The following is a 20,102-nucleotide window of genomic DNA, read 5'->3' as shown; positions in this document are numbered from 1 at the left end:
TTCTTTAAAACATTCTTACCGCCAACAACCTTTGTAGGCTCATAGGGTTCATTTATCACGGCATCCTAAATACCTTTATCTACAAATTCCAAGAAAATTCTCATTCTAATTTTAAAAAGGGTAGTTTTCTCCTACAAATAAAGGAGGTCTGTTTGTGGAAGCACCTTCACCAAAGGTTTGAGAAACAGAGGCCATCAGGATCAAAATAATCGATTACACAAAAAATCCAATCGATTAGTTTTCGAGTAACTTTTGAAAAACCAACTCTAGTGCAAATTGTAGAAATGTGTAGGCCTTGTTTCCCAAACAAGAAGGGGGAGTGGATTGGTTGTTATTAAAAAATATATTCTTTTGAAAAACTTTGAAAATCTTTTGCACTTTCTTGAAACACAAGCAAATAAAGATTGTAATGCAATAAAGGGAGTTAAGGGATAGAAAGACAAACACCAAGATTTTTATATTGGTTCGGCCTCAATGCTTACATCCACTCCCTTTCAATCAACTTGAGATTGGAAACCTCTTTACTATAAAGATTGAGTTATACAGCAAGCAATATAGAGAAACTCACTCAATGTATCCTTCTCTCTAACTCCAAATCTACTATAGTCAAATACAGAAAAAGAACAATCCTCTTTTTTCAGAACACCATTTAAGACTCCTCTCAAAGTATCCAGAACCTCACGTTCTCTTCCTAGCCACCAGCAACAGGGGAACCTCAATCCTCATATTGCAAAATCAACAATACTGATTAGGTAAGAAACACCTCAGAGTGCGGATGATGATCAGCCAATGAAAGTACACATAAAATCCTTCAAGAATCCTTAAGATCTTCCAAACTAGTGTTTCTTTGATTCTTGGAGAATGAGCACACCTACAATTTCTTTCTCAACTCACTTTGTCAGATATTAAAGATCAAATGTTCAAGAGTTATTAATGCAGAGCGTTATGCGTCAATATATAGTTTTTCTCAAGTCTGACACATATTAATCGATTACAAAATTAATGTAATCGGTTAAGCAATTTTCACTTCTATACCAGAATTACATTAAAATAGATTTAACATGTTACGCGATTAATGTAATCGAAGCAATTCAAAATATGACTCTTATGTTAGTTAAGACTTATCATGAAAATAGTTTTCAGTGTGCGCAGAGTTTAACTGATTAAGAAAATTGTGTAATCGGTTAAGTATTACACTTAAGAAATTTTGAAAACATTTTCGTTTGAAAACTCATCCCTGCACTCAACAATAAGGTGTTAGCAAAGGCATGAGTTTTAACTTGTAGTTTGCTACAATTAAGAATTTCTTGATATCTAATGAGTCTAATTGATTACATAAACACTATAATCGATTTCTTCATACAGATATGTTTTTTTTGCAAAGAGTTTTGTTATTCAAAACTATGAATATGCATACTACAAATATAAACTCATGTTTAACCACAGTAAGTATGCAAACAAAACAATTCAAGCACAAACAAACATATTAAACAACTAAACAATTCAGTTGTTGTGCAAGAAACTATTAAAATATTTCTATTGTTGTCATCATCAAAAACACACAAGGGTTTGGGTTTTAGCTTTCACATAGTTCCCCTTATCAACAACTACTACTACTCTTTCCCTGTTATTTTCGGTCCATGATCATGCATGGAAACTGTTTTGCATGCATCAAATTATCTTCCTTCCTTAATTCTCAGTTAAATTGAGGTCCTAAGGATTCTTTTCGGTCATCCTTCGGTGTGATCATAGGTTCGTCTAGAAATTCCTTACGTTTCAAGCAATCGGTGAGGCGTCATTAGAGTTGGGTTGTTCAGTGTGAGTTAAGGGAAGCTAGACATTGTCTTAGTTATCTATTTGGAGTTTGAATTTAGAATATTTTATGATTGATAGATGATTTAAGAAGAATTGTTATGTTGTTATTAATACTATTTGTAATTAAATGAAGATAAGTGATTGTATGATGTTTGTATGCTTGGTATGTTGTGTTATCGATGTATTTACTATCATGATTGGGTGTGATAAAGTGGTTTTGGTGTTTGAAATAGAATTCAAGTGTTTTGGAATGAGGGTTGGTCAAATTCTTGAGTTTTAAGACTAAAAAGGGAGATTTTAATGGGTAAGTTTGAGAAAGAGAGACTGGGGTGAGGAAGCAATTATCTAGGAGTTGTCATGAGGTAATTTGAGACTTATTAGAAGTGTTTTATGTGTGAAATCTGATATGTAGTAAAGAGGTGGTTCATAGTTGAAGTTTAGAAGTGTTATTGATGTAAAAGTGAGGGCTTTGAGTAGTGAGATTTTGAAGCAATGAGTGCAAATTGTTTTGACAAGTTAAAGGTCTGCTATTAGACCTATTAGGACTTGTTTAGGCCTTTAAATGAGAAATATCTAGTGTAGAACTGTTAGGAGCATCTTAGAGTGAGTTCTTAGGTGTTTTTAGTCGAAATTAGAGGTTTTGTAGGGTAAGAACTTGAAACAAAAGGGTTGTGAGTTTGAGATGTTAGGGTGTATTATCTAGTGCATTTAGACTTGGTTATTGAGTTGGTAAACTGATATGGGGGTTAGGAAGTGTAAAATTGAGTTCAGGTGGCTTATATGAGTGAATTAGGGTTTCAAGGGGTCAATCTAAGTTACATCAATGTTTTTAGAGTTTTCTCTGGGTTTGGAGGGTCCTAGAGATCTTTAGAAGTTGGGGGCATAGTGTCGAAAGTTAGAAATTTAATGGTTGTGCTTTTGTCATGGCGTTGAGAGTTGAGGTCTGGCGTTAAGCGCCAGTTTTCCAGCACCTGGGGGCTATGTCACTATTTTTGGGGCGTTGAGCACCAGTCTTGAGCACCTGAGCGTCAATTTGTATGTTTATATACTTGTGTTTTATGTGTTTTCTGATGATTTGATGGGTTGTCTATGGTTCTTAGCAATATGATCTGTGATGTTATATGATAGTATGTAATTTAAAAGTAAAGTAATACATATAAAGTTTCAAGTGGTTTCAAAGTGGTGAAAGTTAGTTCCAAAGTGGAACTTCTTGGTGTAGTTTCAAGTATCATTAGTCTAAATGCAAAGAGCTCAGTCTTGGGGGTATCATGAACTCTAAGGGTCATTCATTCTCAAATAGAGAGGATTGATACATGTGGTGAGAGTAGCAGGAGGTCTTAGTCTCGGGTGCTTCTAGTATGATCCAAGACGTGAAACAGACTAATCTTGTGAGTGTGGTAGGGTGAAACCCATTGATAATGGTTTTGCAAAGAGTAGAAATCACCTCAAGTGCACAGTCTACCATAACTCAACATTCATTCTATGTTCGGATAGTTCATTATAGGTCTTTGCATATTAAGATGTTTGGTTAATATATCTTACATATGACTCTTGTATGAAATGTTTTAAGTTTATAATGTATTGTTTTGATACCTAGCTTACCCTTTTGTTTGTGATTGTGTTTATGTGTTTTCTTTACTTTCTCTTTTTGCAATGATCATCCAGTAGGTGTGAGTAAAGGGATATGAGGTCTCTTTGAAACATGCATTGGACGGTGATGCTATGGATGCTTAGTTTTCTTAGAATAGTCACTATATATAGCTGTATATAAAGTTTAATCTTTATGATTATTTTGGATTACTGTAAATATTACTTTATACTTTTGACTATGATTGATCTATTATATTAAATATGTGATATCTATTATATAATTAAATGTTATATTTTGGAATGTTATAAATTTTGTTTTAAAATTAGATCATTAACTTAATCATACCAAATAAGCATTGATTCATTCTTAAAAAAGATTTATTTTTATATACAGAGGAGGTGAATTTGATAATAAAGATGGCTCGAAGTGTTTGGCTTATATAGATTATGAATTAGATTAATATTATTAAACCCGACTCGGATATACATCAATGAGCTTGGCTGACTGATTTAAATAAGCCGAAATTTTTCGCATTTGTAGTTCTATAAAAACATTTTAATTTCTTAACACCTTTTAAAAGAAAACATTTTTTATCCGCTTGGGTTAAATTCATTTAAAAAAAGATTAACCGGGCGAGATATTAGTTTGAGCTGACAAAAAGAACATAATCATTTAGTTATCTACAGTGATGAATATTTCCGAAGTAACAACACCATACGATGAAATGAACGTTTGGGACACTACAACAAAGAATCCAGCTATGGGAAAATTTTCCTAGGGAAGACCTGATAATATGATATGACTTTCGGAAATTGTATAGAAATAGGGCGAACACAATTTAATGAATTTACAGCATTTCACCAAACCCCCCCACTTCGCAATATAATTTATAACATCGCGCGCTGAAATTATTCTGATTTAGCTTTAGTTGATACAGATCTGGTCCAGGGATGATGGCAAAGTTAATGGCAGTTTCCCATGAAACTTTGACTCAGGGCTTGCTTCCCCTAAAAGCTGAAAGAGAAAAGAATGATCTTGACCCTGGATCATGTACACGAAAAACAAAACAAAGGAATTAATAAGGATCACTATTAGTGAAAAAGAAAAATGTACAATTCCAAGGTATTAAGGAACACTAAAATCAAATTTTCAAGCATTGGTCATGGAATGAAGACCGACCTCTTGTGGTTGGACCAGCACCGTCTTGCATCTTGTGAGAATCCTTGCCATCACCTCTGCCTGCTGCATGGCAAAAAACATGAGGAATTGGAAAAAGCACAGCTTACTATTTTTTTATTAGTCAAGAGTAATTTAAACAACTGCAAGAAGAAACTACCATTAAATTACGATAGTATTATCTTTTTTTACTATGGGTGGTTAGTTCATTTCAGAAGTTTGACCATGATTTGCTCCATATATAACTGAACCAGAGACTTCCAGATATTATTAAGCACCATATATGTGGAGCATAGCTAATCAAGTACATTGCAACTATGTGAGGGTATACAGACGAGTTTCACCAAATGACAGATAAAGATGAACAAAAGGAAAGCGTCTAATGTTTAAGTTTTAGTCAAAAATATATTCGGAGAAAATATAGTATTAAGAGAAAGGTGAAAAACATTGACAGGTTCCAAACTTACTGCAATGCATCATCAGGTTTGAAGGAGATTGGGAAAATAAATTAAAAAAGAAGAGCAACACTAGACAAGTATACTCTACCTAAATTTCTTTCATATCCATCATGTACTGAATTTTTTGGTTGTCCGTAGCTTTTCACATTGAGTGCGGCCTTCCTCAGTAGATTGTCAGCATTCCTTTTATTAGAATTTTTAAGTTCCTCTGCATCATCCTCTCCTTCAGAGAAAACAGATGGGCTAGACCAGCCAGTGGAACCTGTATCGCCCTTGCTCTTCCGAGCAAATTTCAACAGTCTTTTCAAACCTTTGGGTGCATCTTTTTGGTATATCATGGCAGGGGGATTCTCGGCATTTCCCCACTCACAAGTGTCAGGTTCACTACTTTCTTCCTGTAGCATCTGTGATAGAGAATGACGAACACGAGGACTAGATGATCCCACTGGAACAGCATTTGCCAGAGATACTGATTGAAATGTGTCATCCTCACATGGCTTGGACGAATCCTCTTCTGTGTCCACCCAGGCAGAAGGTGATATGGTTAATTCTTCTTCATTCCTTATATTTAAGGAAGACTCTTCCGTGTATGTTACGACATCACCATCAGTAGGCTTTTGGTCTAACTTCTCTGGCTCACTGCATTGCGATTGGTTATTTATCTGAGGGTCTGGTACTGTAGCAGCATTCTGATGAATAGGTGTCATCGTATCCCCGTCTGAATGGTGACTGACCAAGTCAGAAGCATTGACAACCAACTCACTTTCTCGATCTTCAATAAGATCTGCACTCTCTTTCTGAGATTTTTCACTTTTAGGAGGACCTTTTTTCTTGATAAGATCGGCAGTTCCATGCCCCATCCGAGAACCCTTGCGTAAAAATGGTTTTGATTCCAAAGGCACCACACTGCTTTTCTTGGTTCCCTTATTACTTAAGATAGTCTTTGAAGGAACAGAGGCTTCTTCAGAAGCTGTCGTCACTTTTGCTTTGACTGCCTTGCTCTTGTTTGGGACAGCTGGCTGCCGCTTCTCAGTCATGCTTCTGAGGCTCTTGGAATTATTGCTGGTCTGAGTTTCTTTGTCGTTTCTCTTCCGCGGCTGAGACCTTTCCTTTTGGGGGCTTGGTTGGGGAACAGATGTAGTGGACACAGGCTTCCGCCGTGTTGGGGTGGTGTTGGCAGATGAAATTCCACCACGTGCTTTGGCTGGGGACGTACCAGCTGTCCTTGGTGAAGGTGTTGCTGACCAAGACTTACGTGTAGCAGGCATGGGTGACGTTCTAGATGATATCCTTTTTGTAGCTGAAGGCTTAGATATTTCCTTTGGAGAATTTGCAGCTTGAGTTGATTTTCTTTGAGAAGTTTGGGGCAATCTTGAAGAACCTATTTTACTTGCACTCGCACTTTTGGTCATTTCAACCTTACTCTTATCAAGTAGTTGCTGCATTTGTCGGAATTGTGCTTCTTTTTCTACTTTTCCAGCCTTTGCTCCTTTAAGTTTTTCGTCACGCTTTTCCTTATAATGATTGTAAGACCCTCCTCTCTGCTCAAATGAAATACTCTGGTTTCTGCTGGGCTTGGACTTCCCAAATAAAACAGGCTTGCTTTCAACCATTTTTTTAAGAATTTGATTGAATTCTTCTTGCTTTCGTTGATTCCAGTCTGCTGATGCTGCTAACTTATTTACAGTTTCATCTTTTACCTCTGGGTTGGTTTCATTTGGATTATCTTCAGTGTATAAACCTACATTTTCCCGTCTTTCTGGTTTTTTATCACAATCAGTAATCTCGTTACTACTGTCAATTTGGGAAACAAAATCTGAAACCACTTCTAGATCTGAATTTTTTGGAATCTCGCAATGCACCGTATCATTAGAAGTCACTGGAACGGGATCTTCAGGGACATGTTCTGGCTGGTCTTGCACAGAGGTTTCCCCCATACCGGCACTCCATCTTCTCAAGACAGATTTATTTGTACTAACAGAAACATCTGCTAATGACTTTCTCTTCTGAATATCAGTAGTTTGATCACGTTGTTTGCTTTCAAAAAGACTGATGGCATCTTGTACAGTTATCCTTCTTACATCAATTTCTGATTTCTTATAGGATTGGTCAGATACTTCCCCTTCATAGTCATTTTCAGAAGCATCTCTAAACGTATTTGGCCTCTCTCTGCCAGGAAAATAATTGAGACTCTTGATAGTTAATGCGGCAGCTCTGCGGGGTCCAGTTCTTCCTATTTGGACCCTTCGCATAGGGGATGCTGATCTTCTGGGTGTTGCAGATCTTACAAGAGAACGGCTTCTCTCAGTAGATGTTTGATCCTCATCACTAGAGTTAGAAGATTCCTCACTTTCTGTTGAACCGTGTCTCTCAACCTGGGCAGCTTTTGCTGGTGAAACACCATACTTAACTGGTGTATTAGAATGTAATGGTTTGGAACTCTGCAGGCTTTTGACAATCTTGTTTGCATTGTCTTTTGTCACATCACATGAGTGCAAGATTGTTTCATTGCTCAGGGGCCCAACATGCTGGTTCTTGTGGTTTAGTTCTATAAACTTGCATAAAGAATGCCTGACAAGATGAACACAATGTATAGGAAATGTGCTCAACGGCTTAGCAGCAATGTATAACAGAAATGTAAGCTCAATCTAAAACATGCAATCATACATTCAGAGTGCTTATGACAAACAATTACATAAATCTGTCTGAAAACGTACCCTATGTTAGTGGCCCCAAAATGTTGAGAAAATTTTGCTAAATAGGTCAGATCTTCAGGGGAGCATGTAGCACCAGTGGCTTTGTTAAAAGTGTCAGCCAATTTGTCAGTCAAAGCTGTTAATCTTAGATCCATTGCTCGTAACAATTCATTCCTGGCAGTATATTTTCAGAAAGCTTAATAGTGGGTGCAGCCAATCTATATCTGTTAAATGTAATGCAACAGTTACAAGAACATACTTTGAAACATCGGGTGACACAATGCTAACTTCTGGCTGTTCATATGCAATAAATTGTTAGTAGAATTATAATGGGCAATAATGAAGAACAAGATAATAGAAAAAAGTCGTTTTATTCGTATAAAATAGTGTGAATGAATTTGCAAAATGAACCAACTCTAAAGCATTGGAGAAAAAGGAATTACTTTGGAAGCTGGTGCTTCACCATAAGAGCTATAATTACCATCTGTCAAAAGTGGGAAATAGAATTAAAAGAAACAGAATTTAAGAGAAGAATGGTACTAACATAAGAGTCAAGATAGCCATTTATGACCAAAAAAAACTCTATCATCTAAAGAGACATCAGAAACCAGATAAAAACTTAGCCACGACCCTTCAATGTACTCAGAAACATTAATTGGAAAATGTCGTTTGATGTATATAGAGAATTCTAAGGCTGACCACTTAAATTTGGAGATAATATTTTTATCAACTTCAGGCCTTTTGGTAGGACTGAAGGGATAAAGTTGATAATGTAATGAGCAATCTAATGAAGTCCTCAGTTGGCTTGACCAAAAACCAGCATTCACCAGCAGCACATATCAAATCAGTGCGTACAGAAAGTATCAGAGATTGAAGGGACTGCCACTATATACAACTAGAAATTGCTAGGCATGACATCAAAACAGTTGATACGGCATTCCAATGGCTTGGGATGATATTTCTATTTTTTTGAAAAAAAAATGTGATCATAACAGTTATCAATGGCTTGTGATTCAGTCCTTACAAAAGATATTTTAAGTTATATAATGAGAGAAAAAAAGTCAGTAAAAGGAAAAAACCAAGCATCATGGAAAAGCAGCCTTTACCCAGCTACCATAATGGTGTACAAATATCCACAATACCTTGCAGAACTAAAATATGGCATGTGTTATTTAATAAATTCATAAATTTAATTCCATCACAGCTACAGATAATCATGGCAAGCAAATAGAATTATATATACCACCTTAATGTGTTATTCAATAAATTCAAAAATTTAATTCCATCACAGCTACAGATAGTCATAGCAAGCAAATAGAAATATATATACCACCTTAAACCAAGGCCTCACTACTGGGATTGCAATCTCACAGTTTCAATAATTTACCCAGAAGCCAATCTCTGAAAGGCCTCTTCATTTGCAATGTAGAGAGAAAGAAAAGTTCAATTGTTTGGTAATAGAAGCCAAGAAGCAGAACCAAACCATATAGAATTTAGTTAAAATTACCTCTTTCCATTTCGAGATGATCCTTGTGGCCCTGGTTTCAGAAGACAAATATTAATCAGAAACTACATAAATCCAATTCCAGATTTAATTAATTTAAAGACAGGGTACCACCTTCCCATATAAAGAAACATGAAATTTCTTTGAATCCTCCAACTGAGACATCTCATCCAGGATACTGCTGATGACATTTATCAAATCTGGTGAACTAACAACATGAAGGAACCTAAGAAGAAAAGTAATATTAGAGCTAGTAAGGTATTCCTATAAATAAATATAAAAGAAAAAGAAAAAATTAAAAAAAAAAAGTCATTCTTTAATAGAAACCTTTTAAGTGTTGCTTTTGAAAACCATTCAGCACCATGCAGATTTTCTGGTAATTCAAGATCGAATTTTGCATCAAATCCTTCAGCATACAAATCATTTATTGCAGGTAAATGAGGCAACAAGTGTTCCAAATGTCCAGCTGCCACTTTATCAGATTGCGTCCCCATACAGACAAATGCCTCGTACCTATCCCACCACCATAAAGAATTAAGGGAATCCAGTAAAAAAAAGTATCACATTCATAGGTGATCAAATTCAATATAAACTACTCAAATGCACAACTGAATGTACTGAAGGAAGAACTGCCTATCAAAGGAAGCCATAATAATGTCAATAGATTACATGAATACAATGGTGAGTCTATGACATAACAGACTAGAACAATCCTGCTTGAAAGTTGTAAGGACATGTGTCAGAAACCAACTACACTAGTATCAAGGCAACCCTAAAAGCATCATATTCATTGATAAGATTTCATAACCTTTTTATAGGAGAAAAATGTATTCAAAATTTAAGAAAAAAAACAGTACAAAATGATGCATTATAACCATTGGTATCATCCATCATTCAGATTTATAAAGTACATATCCTCTAAGTTTAAAAAAAAAACAAAAGAAACATACACACCCTTCTGTGATGGGGTACTGTTAGAGGTAAAAACTCTCATGATATTTTATTTCATTTTCTGGTTAGAATTCAATTTGGAATTCTGGGACAGATTAAGTTCCATTTTCTAATTCTCCAAAGAAAGACATCAGAAACATTGTTTTCTTTTGTTAGAGCCCTTTGATAATATTTTCCTGCTTTCTACTCGTCTTTTTTGTGTATTCAACAATAGAAAAACATACATAGACTAACAGTATTAAAAGATCATAAATTTATCAAAGTTTTTATTTCATTATAGTCACATTGTGTAATTGAAGGTCAATTACTGAGAAGGGTTTCTACTTTAAATGGACAAGGGTTGTTCCCTCCTTGGATATAAGAGAAAAACTATAACAGAGATGAGAAAGAAGGACAAGAACACCTAAAAGAAGAACAGGAAATCCTTTTAAACAACTTCAAAAAATAATAATACTAAAATAAATTCAGGTGAGAAGTTATTACAAAAACAAAACATTGTCAGAAGTCCAATTCTAACTCCAAAAGGCATCAAAGTTCACCTGTTTTGGTGGGGAAAAATGTGAATTGAAGCATAATCCAAGGTTGCAGTAGCATCTATTGTATCCTCCATTTAAAAAATCTGAGATGAAAAAACAGAAAACCGCAAACCTGAAGGGAAAATACGAATTAGACAAAATATATGCTCAAGTTCACTCAGAATTTATTCAATACTCTCGCAACTATGGAACCAGTGTTGGAGAAACCATAAGCAGCTATCGTCATATCCACACAACTAAATCACACACTTCACTATCTAAAAGTGTAAAATTTTACACCATCCGCAACAGTAACACGAAAATAAAACGCAACAATTAAAAATAATACAGAATAAAAGTTGATAAAGACACAATGTAAATGAAAATAGCTTAAAAATCTAATGAAACGTCTTATTTTCAAATATGACATTCTGATTATTCTGATGCTCTACTATTTCACATCATCACCGCTAGCAAAAAAAATACAAAAACAAAAAACAAAACACGGATTATCGTTTCTGAAACCGAAAAAAAGAATAACAAACTGCACACAGAAACAAACAAAAGAGCAAAAGCTTCAGAAACATAATAAAACGACGCGCGGTTAAATCAAAAAGTAATATCCAGATCGAGCGAGAAAACGAAACAGCTAAATATGCGTGCATTGGAGTCAGATCTAGCACGCCACCTACAATCTCAATCAGAAACAACACAAAAGGATAAGATAAATCTCAGAAAAAGCAAAGTGCAGAGAAAGCAGATACAGGAGCGAATCTTGGATTCTTCAAAAATGACCAAAGCGAGGAAGCGAGAAAAACCAATGGCAGTAGAAGACAGAGGGAGAACAACGCGTTGGGAACTCTTACCTATCGTCTCTCGCCTCGTCTAACTACCGTTCGAGATCTGAAAACGCGGTTCGCTGTTTATATCAGAGACAGAGAGATAGGTGGAGACATATAATTTGGAAAAGAAAAAAAAATGAAGTGTGAGGGAGAGTGAGTGACTGAGGGAAGCGTAGTTGCGTTGAATTTGAATCTGCGAGATGAGCAATGAGTGATAAGCGAAGAATGTAAGAAGAAAGACAAAGTGGTGTATTGTAGTGTGGTCCGCGAAGGAAACAAAACTACTAATTCTTAACACGCTACTCTATATCAAATATGCTTCTTTTCCACGCGTGCCGCTCACGCTCTCTACCTCTTTCCTTCTCTCGGCTTTTCCTCTCTCTCTTCTTTCAAAAACAATAAATTAAATTGGTGATTTACTTTTTTATTTTGGAATTCTTTTTACTTAATTATTATTAAGGTGTTGTGGGTACTCGGGTCAAGTATGTTGTTGCATTGATGGACGACAATGAGAAGGGATTATTTATTAATTTAATTTGTAAGTAGAACACTAATTTTTTACCTTTTATTTGAATGTGTTATGGGGTGCGTTATTTTGAAAGGGTAGGTGGAGAAATGAAGGGTGACAAAGATTGGGTTGAGAAATGTGAAAAAAACGACAGTTGTGACCCGCAGCGCAACCAAATGCAGAACACGCGTGCGTGCGTTGGGGTTTCCAGATCCACGCATACACACGTTCCTCGTCAAATTTGAAATTTGTATCTACTCTCATAAGATAACTTTGTCCATTGTCGGTAATTTACGTTTGTACATCGTGCATGCCCCTCAAAATTCAACTAAATAAAACCCTCTACTTATTTTAGTACAAAATAGTCAAAATAATTCTTTAAGTTGCGGATAAATAATAAATAGTCTATATATCCTGTCCCTCTCCGTCTCAGTTGAAAAAAAAAAAAAGGGTACGCAACATCAAGTAGACAAATAGCGAAAGTTCTCTTTTTGCATATTTTATCTGGAGTAAACACCTAATTGGTTAATTCACTCTTTAGAAGATCACCTAATTTAATTTAGTTTTTGTAGAAGTTCCTAAATTATTCTTTGAGATTAGAAACGTAATACAGTTTACGTTTGTTAAGGATAGAAAAAATAAACAAATAAAAGTTTAGACTTACTTTTATTTATCAAAATTTGTATTGCGTGTGCGACATGGACATACGACAGCAAGTTGTGATTTATTAATTTACATAATCACTCGTTTTTTTTTCTTACCTTGTTTAAACAAAGAACGAGCGGGGATATATCATTTTCAAAACCTTTCATATCTTATTCTATAGCCGCACTTTTCCACCGAAAAAGAAATATAGCACTTTTATTTAAATTGAGAATAAAAGTAAGAGATCGATTACAATTAAGAAATGATAACCTAATGTATGCTCATGTATTGTCGTAACACAAAATTTAGTAAATAAAAGTTCAGTATAGGATCCACTTGGATGGTAAAAGACTGCATGAAGCGCAGGGACCAGATCCAAGATCTGAATCATGTAAACTTTTCTTGAGAGAGAGAAATGCATCTATTCTTACAACAACATAAGTAAATTGATTAATTTTAGCAAGAGAAAACAAAATTATACCTACTTGAATACAGGTACAAATTTAATAATGATAGATGTACAAAAAAGTGTCCTGAGAAGTTTATAACCTGGGCAAGTAATTAATTTTACGGATCTAATTATATTTTTACTCTAGTGATTTACAAAATAGCTTGACCTAAATTTAGACAAGCCATAATTTTCTGATGATTACTGCTATTCGTAACAAGCGAAATATCTTCGTATTTCACTTCCTATGAAGTGTCGTTCCTTGGCACGAAACCGGGCCATGACTAATGTGGATTCCATTTCATTCCTAACAGTCCATTCAATGAAAGTGGAAGGCAAAGTTTGTGTGTGTCAGCTTTTCCTAGTAGTGTACTAGCTAGATGGTACTGGTAGCTGGCAGAAAAGAAAACATAGGAAAAAGTAGGATAGAATAGAACACTAAAGTGAATTGATTGGAGTACCAGAAACTTGAGAAGGAAAGGTTGGCAAATCGTAAAGCTACCACTCTACTGATTATTGATTGCTTTTGGACCTTTACCTCTTGTTTGGCATCGCGGCCCTTACAATCCATGTGATGTGCAAATGAATTATGAATCCACTATATGCCGCAAAGGGGCAAAAAGAGAAAAAGAAAAAGGGACGGGCGGAGAATAGAGTTACCATAATTCACATACTACATTCCATTGAAGCCGCTCCATTAATGTAAGTTATAGATTACAGCAGAAGCAACATCCGGTGAGATACCAGCATTTTCATTCATCTCTTACAACTACAGAACAAACTCGCCTAAGTCGTGAATGACAAGGATAAAAAATTAATGATTCAAAGCCACTTATAGTTACATCCCCCGAAAGTTCTCATAGCAGATAAGAACAACCAATTTACCCACTAAGAAAATCCAATAGGAAACACAGGGCAACAGTAAATTCAATAGCCCGTCAGTTAGACCAAACATGAACTAGCCCATGCCTATTGCCTGTATATATCTCATTACGCTCTTCATCGTAGAACAGAGCAGTAATGTCTTCCAAGGCTTCTGCAACTGTGCTCCTCATCTTGGAGCCATGTTTTCGCTTCCTTGAATTACAACAACCACTTCCTGAAGGATTCCCACTGCAACTGCAATTGTTATCCACTGGAAAGCTGTTGCTTGCCCTTATTTTGGCAAGACACTTGCCAGTTAAAATGTTGCTGACGTTGATGGAACCTGCTGCATAAAAGAAACAATGCCAGTCGGTCACTATTGTACCTTTGAAGTTAGGTAGGCCTTGGTTAAATATACATATTGGTCCTAGAGACATCGCAAACTATTTGTTCAATGCGTAATTTGCTATCACGAGTAACATTTTAAGATATCAAGTTAAAAATGTAAAATCATTTAGCTCAATCAACCCGAAGGTCTGATGACCAAGCTACACCTATAAAAATCTCCATCTTGGTACCCTCCTTCATAAGGTGCATCACAAAAGGAAATTGGATAACTGGACAGTAAAAAGAATTAAAGATGTACCATTTCCTTCAGACAGTGAATCATCAGGATCAGCTTTACAATAGGATATGATAAGATCCTGGTCACTGGTTATGTATATATTGTTTGTATTGCAGTCAGGGTGCCACAAGAGGTGATCCTCAAACGAAGTTACAAGCTCTCCACGGAAGTTCCACACAGCCACAGTTCGATTTCGAAATGTCAGGAATAATTGATTCTCGTATAAAAAGATAAATGCAGATGGTGTCATAAATTCACTTCTGCAAACCTCTGTCAGCTCAAAAGTCCGCACCTAAAATTATTTAAAAGTCACATAGCTGGATGTAGAATGTTTACACAATGCAGGTAAAGGAGAAAATTACTTACATCAAGAATTTGGAGGTTCTCGTTTTCCTGCTTGACAAGTAGCTTTTCATTGAACTGTTCAATAAAATCTACCTTCTTGTTACGATAAAGGAGATGAGTGAATGACTTCAAAACAGTACCATCTTCTATTGAAAGGATTTTAAGTGGGACATGGCTACTTGCTTTAGCAAAAATCAACAACATGATTCCCGGACTAAAAAATAATCATCAAACAACACCAAAGGAGAGTTAATAAAGCAGGACCACCCAAAGAAATTACAAAATGAAGAAAAATTACATCTTACAAGTTTAATAGCTAATGTTATAGTATTTCATTGTGCATGGTCATAAAGCACTAAATCTATGGAAATGTTTTGCAAAAGTAAAAGTAAATGTAAGCATTTCAAGAAAAATTACCTGATCTTAATCTCTTGGACATTTTTATCAGAAATTGAGTACAGCATTGTGTAGTTTTTGAGGTCAAATACCTTGTATATGCTACAGAATTGAAAAGGCAAGTATCACCATTAAAAAGCCTTCACATATTACATGACCTACACAGAAGTATCAGATCAGCAAAACACTTACCTATCTTGAGCAGAGTACGTTAATACCTTCCCATTTACATCATCAAACTCTACAAAACCTGGCCACTTAAGAGACTCAGATTCGAAAAGAGCAAAGCCAGCATCTGGTTTACCCCTCCTTATGTATCTGAGAATGACACGAAATCTTAGCATAGAACAAAATTCAAACCTGGACATCCAACTAGAGCTAGTAACTGATTTTCTTTTAGTTATGAGCAACTTCAGCAGGTTTAATCTCTACCTTTCTCTTTTGCTAGAGGGGAGCAGGCTTTTAAGCAGTTAAAAGTACACCCTGGCTGCTGTAGCAGAGCAGATTATTATAGCGGTTGTAGCATACTGAATAGCAGATATGCGTAGATTACCAGCACTATGTGCTGATTGCCCTCTGAACAGAGAAGTTAGGGCTTAGGGAAAATACTTTTGGGACTTAGATTTCCAGAAAAGAAAAGAAAAAAACTACATGGTGTAATAGCAGTAAAATGATAAAGAAAAAGACTTGTATTCAGAAGATCACGATTGATGATTCCTACCTAGAAAAAGAAGGGTACAGAGAAGATGAAGGAGGAAAACAGAATGCATTGCTGGAAAATGGAGAGGGGTGCGGGTAACAAAATGGGTCGACAGAAACAAGCTAGATTGCTGGCACAGGAAACTGGAAGCAAAAAATAACTTAACGAGGGTATTTTCCCCTTTGGAGGATGATGCACAACTACAACCCCAAAAATACGCCCATTGACAATATCAAAACAAGAACATTTTAAAGATTTCATTAAAATTTTAGAGTTGTTCCCAGTTCACCGCCAAGATTGTAATCATTATTCCACTCTGGATAGCAGTTGTGATGGCTGCACCACTAAACACAGACATTACAGTCTTTTTGTAGTGACTGAGGGGGACTTTGGCACCATAGCACAACTATTGACAACCTACACATTATTAACTGTATTAAAAGATTTCAGAATAGTTTCTTTCTATCTATCCTGCTTTAGTGTTTTTGGGGCCAACAGCTATGAGACGCTACAAAAACAACGAACAATACGTACTCAATCCTTGTGCTTCTGCATTTCAAAGAACTGTAACCGTCTGATGCGTATACAGAAACTGTGATAAGTGAATCGTTATTTTTGTTGTAAAACAGACTTCTTATAACTTCATCGGGACTGACATTCAAAAAGCATATCCTTTGATTGGTCTCTGCATCAAACAATCGATACAGGTCACACATTCATATATCCATTTTAAAGTTGCAAAAGCAATTGAAAAACGAACATATAACAGATGTTAATACTACCTCTGCTAAATGCTGCGCAAACACCTGATTGTGCAAGAGCAAAAACAATATCTCGTGCTGCTACAATCTCAATAATCTTGGATCTTTTTCTCAGAAACGGTAACACCATGGTTGAAGGACCTTTGGGATCATGTGTATCATATTCCTCCTGTAAACAAAACCATCAGATATATCACACCGAATGCGGGAAAAATGGGCATACATAAGTAAATTACACATCTAACTATCAAAACAGGAGGAACGGAGGACTCTTCGACATCAATGATTTAAACCTACCACACCCGAGCATGGGGAATGACATAAACAAAAACGCCACACCACTTTTCTATTGCAACTATCTCATGTTTCAAGCTAAAGTATCGAGAATGCAATCAAGCAGCGGGATAAGACTAGTGGTCTAGTCCTTACCATCTGTTAAACCACCAAAAACACACCAAAAGAGTTACTGAAAAAACAAAAACAAAAATTATGTTATCCACAGTCAACCGAGTAATTCTGTATCCAACATACAAACCTTCAATCCACCAGTAGCGTACAGGACTTGAATTCTTACAAATTGCCAACAAAAGCACATGATTCTGCTTAATTGTTTAAAGACTGTGACTTAAAAAGTATGGTAAAGGCACTATACAACACTGTTGCACGAATTTAAAATCGGATCCAGCAAGAGATTTTACACGCCGTAACCCTAAGCAAATATTCCATTCATAGTCGTAGGATTCGGACACTAACTTTTAAAAAGTGAATAAAATAACAAAGGTTAGGGAAATGGGACCTGTAAGCGAATATTCCGGAATCTCTCCTGAGCATCGCTCATGGTGAACGCGCGATCACGCTTGGAGCTAATTTCGCGTCTCTGGAGTTTCTTGACGCTGTTGACGAAGCCATCCGCTGCACGCGGCCTCTTCTTGGCAGCGACGATCCTTCGACCGCAGCAAGGTCGAGGGCTCACAGTAATTCTCCTGCCACCTTCCATTCCCTCAGAGGAGGAGCTGCTGCATCTGCTGCTACCTCAGTTCAATCCAACCCTAACTCTTCGCTCCCCCGGAGCAGGAACCACCGAAATTAGGGTTTCGTGAATCGCTGGGGAGCAACGATGGAGAGGTTTGTGTATACGATGAGTGTCTCAGTGAAGAAGAATAGAAATGGAGTCAAGGTGTTCAACGGGCGTCGATCCCGTTTCAAAAATCCGAATTTGGATTCTCCCTTCACTCTCACATCTGAGTAAATTAAAATTGAGAAATGTCCCCTTGTATGTTTTTTTAATAGTCATTATAACCTCGCTCTTCTTTTTTTTCTTTCTCTGACTTTATTATTATTATTTAATTTTTATATATTTCTACTATTAATTTCGTTGGTGTTTGATGACATTTTATATATTTAAATTTAAACATTTTATGACATGGAAGAATAATTTTTTAGTCTAGCTAACTCATCAAGTTGTGCTCTTTACTTAACATAGAAAAAAATCCAATAAAAAATAACGAAATATCATAAAATGAACTCTATGAAAGATTTTTCTAAAATAATATTTTTATCTTTGTAAGAGATATATCTCTTTGTATAAATGATAGATTTTGGAATAAAATAATCTTAAATGGTTGAAATTTTTATCTTGTAATTAAATTAATAAGATACATCAATGGTTGAAATATAATAAAGATTAGATTGGAAACGATAACACGTATAAGAGTTGTGTTTTTGTTTATGTAGTACATGGTATTTTCTTTATTGTAAAGTTTTTTTTACTTAAGAGAAGAAAAAAAATGAGGAAGGGAGAACCTTGGGTTTTGTTTTTCCTGTTAATTAACTTTCACATTTTGTCTCTTTTACAAGAAAGGTTAATCATGCCTCAATATGATGAAAATCTATAGCCAAAATATGACTAACACAATGAAAATTTTTTGCTAGTCATGATGATAACAATCAAAAAGTTAACAAAGGTAGATAAAAACACATGAAAAGTGTGGAAAAGGAGATTTGCAATGTGTTATAAGGTCTATGTTAGAAAAACAAAATCATATTTAATATTATTGAGGGTTTGACTGAATGGTCACTTTTTAATGGGTTTCACCTTACCATACACAAGGTTAATCCATTACCGTGCAATAGGCCTTCAAGTAGCGCCTACACTAGGACCACCTACTACTCCCATCACATGAATCAATCCTCTCAAAATAAGAATGAAAGATCATTATAGTATTAGGATAACCCTCAAGACTGAGCTCCCTGTATTCATTCTAAACAATACATGTATCTCACCAAGAGATCCTACTTTGATACTCACTTACACCACATTGAATCATACATTTCTCACTTTAAATCACCATTCATACCTCTAATACTCATATAATTCCAAACACATTCGTTCATAACATTAACTGAATTAAACTATCATTCAAACCTCTCAAGAACAAAGAAGAAAAAAATAAACTAAAGTTGGATCAGTCGCTCAACGCACACACTCGCTGAGTGAATCTAGAGGATTTTCGTACAGCGACCCAACTCGTCATGTGAATCCTTAAACAAAGAGCTACCCCACGCAACCATTTGCACGACGACTGAACTCGCCATGCGAATAAACTCACAGAGGTTCCAGACCTTCATTCCTTGCATAACGCCCCAAATTGCTATGCGAGAGCCCCAAGCAGTGGCCCGGACTCCCCAAACACTTGCAAAGCGCACCTATTTGTTAATCGAATTAAACTGATAATGATCCAGGCCACCACCAGTCGCACAACGCCTAGATTCGCCAAACGAATCACCAGAGAGAGAACAACCTTCTCCAACCATTTGCACAGCGCATCAACTCGTTGTGCGAATGCCTAGGCAAAGAGTAACTCTCTACAATCATTCGCACAACACACCAGTTCGCTGTGCAAATGCCCTGGCAGAGAACATCTCACCAGGATGACTCGTTCTGCAAATTCATTTGCTCAGTGAGTCTACATAATCTGTAGAACGAAATTCTGTAGAATTATGCAACTCAAACCATGCAACTCAAACCCCAATTTCCAATTAACTATTTTTCCCAACTTCTAACACTCCTATATTGTATTATATATCAAGTGATTCTAAGCCTTCCTAACATAATCTAACGTGTTTATGGATCAATTCTAAATATAAAACACCAAATCCATAAACTTTTAGGGACCCAAATCACAATCTACCACATTGAATATGTTTTTGACCATTTGAGTGACTCAAGCAAGTCACAAATAACTTACCCAAATTGTCCCAA

The 20,102-nt window shown here is 36.0% G+C and overlaps 2 protein-coding genes across 6 annotated transcripts; both read right to left on the bottom strand.

Annotated features, from left to right (window-relative positions):
• Positions 1 to 4,050: 4,050 nt before the first annotated feature.
• Positions 4,051 to 11,922, bottom strand: LOC106779088 (nucleolar and coiled-body phosphoprotein 1). 4 transcript variants are annotated; one of them, XM_014667127.2, is made up of 11 exons: positions 11,573 to 11,922; positions 10,731 to 10,810; positions 9,568 to 9,753; positions 9,355 to 9,466; positions 9,244 to 9,274; positions 8,180 to 8,220; positions 7,996 to 8,030; positions 7,758 to 7,910; positions 5,129 to 7,611; positions 4,586 to 4,648; positions 4,051 to 4,447 (listed from the first exon to the last, which is right to left on the bottom strand). In XM_014667127.2, the coding sequence occupies exons 2-11, from the start codon at positions 10,799 to 10,801 to the stop codon at positions 4,398 to 4,400; spliced, it is 3,225 nt and encodes a 1,074-aa protein (XP_014522613.1). In that variant the 5' UTR covers positions 10,802 to 10,810; positions 11,573 to 11,922; the 3' UTR covers positions 4,051 to 4,397. The 4 variants fall into 4 exon arrangements, with proteins under 4 accessions (XP_014522613.1, XP_014522612.1, XP_014522614.1 ...); XM_014667126.2 differs by having other exon boundaries at positions 10,731 to 10,839; positions 11,573 to 11,921; XM_014667128.2 differs by having other exon boundaries at positions 4,586 to 4,645; positions 10,731 to 10,839; positions 11,573 to 11,921.
• Positions 11,923 to 13,805: 1,883 nt separating this feature from the next.
• On the bottom strand, positions 13,806 to 18,117 carry LOC106779089. Of its 2 annotated transcripts, none has more exons than XM_014667130.2 (8): positions 17,637 to 18,117; positions 16,862 to 17,009; positions 16,614 to 16,764; positions 15,572 to 15,697; positions 15,401 to 15,481; positions 15,005 to 15,197; positions 14,660 to 14,930; positions 13,806 to 14,356 (listed from the first exon to the last, which is right to left on the bottom strand). In XM_014667130.2, the coding sequence occupies exons 1-8, from the start codon at positions 17,835 to 17,837 to the stop codon at positions 14,088 to 14,090; spliced, it is 1,440 nt and encodes a 479-aa protein (XP_014522616.1). In that variant the 5' UTR covers positions 17,838 to 18,117; the 3' UTR covers positions 13,806 to 14,087. The 2 variants fall into 2 exon arrangements, with proteins under 2 accessions (XP_014522616.1, XP_014522615.1); XM_014667129.2 differs by having other exon boundaries at positions 13,806 to 14,359; positions 17,637 to 18,115.
• Positions 18,118 to 20,102: the final 1,985 nt, after the last annotated feature.

The sequence above is a fragment of the Vigna radiata genome, unplaced genomic scaffold (genome assembly GCF_000741045.1).
Source record: "Vigna radiata var. radiata cultivar VC1973A unplaced genomic scaffold, Vradiata_ver6 scaffold_239, whole genome shotgun sequence".
NCBI classification, from domain to species: domain Eukaryota; kingdom Viridiplantae; phylum Streptophyta; class Magnoliopsida; order Fabales; family Fabaceae; genus Vigna; species Vigna radiata.
Note: the sequence above shows the minus strand (reverse complement) of the source record. Positions and strands in the feature narration are given on the sequence as shown.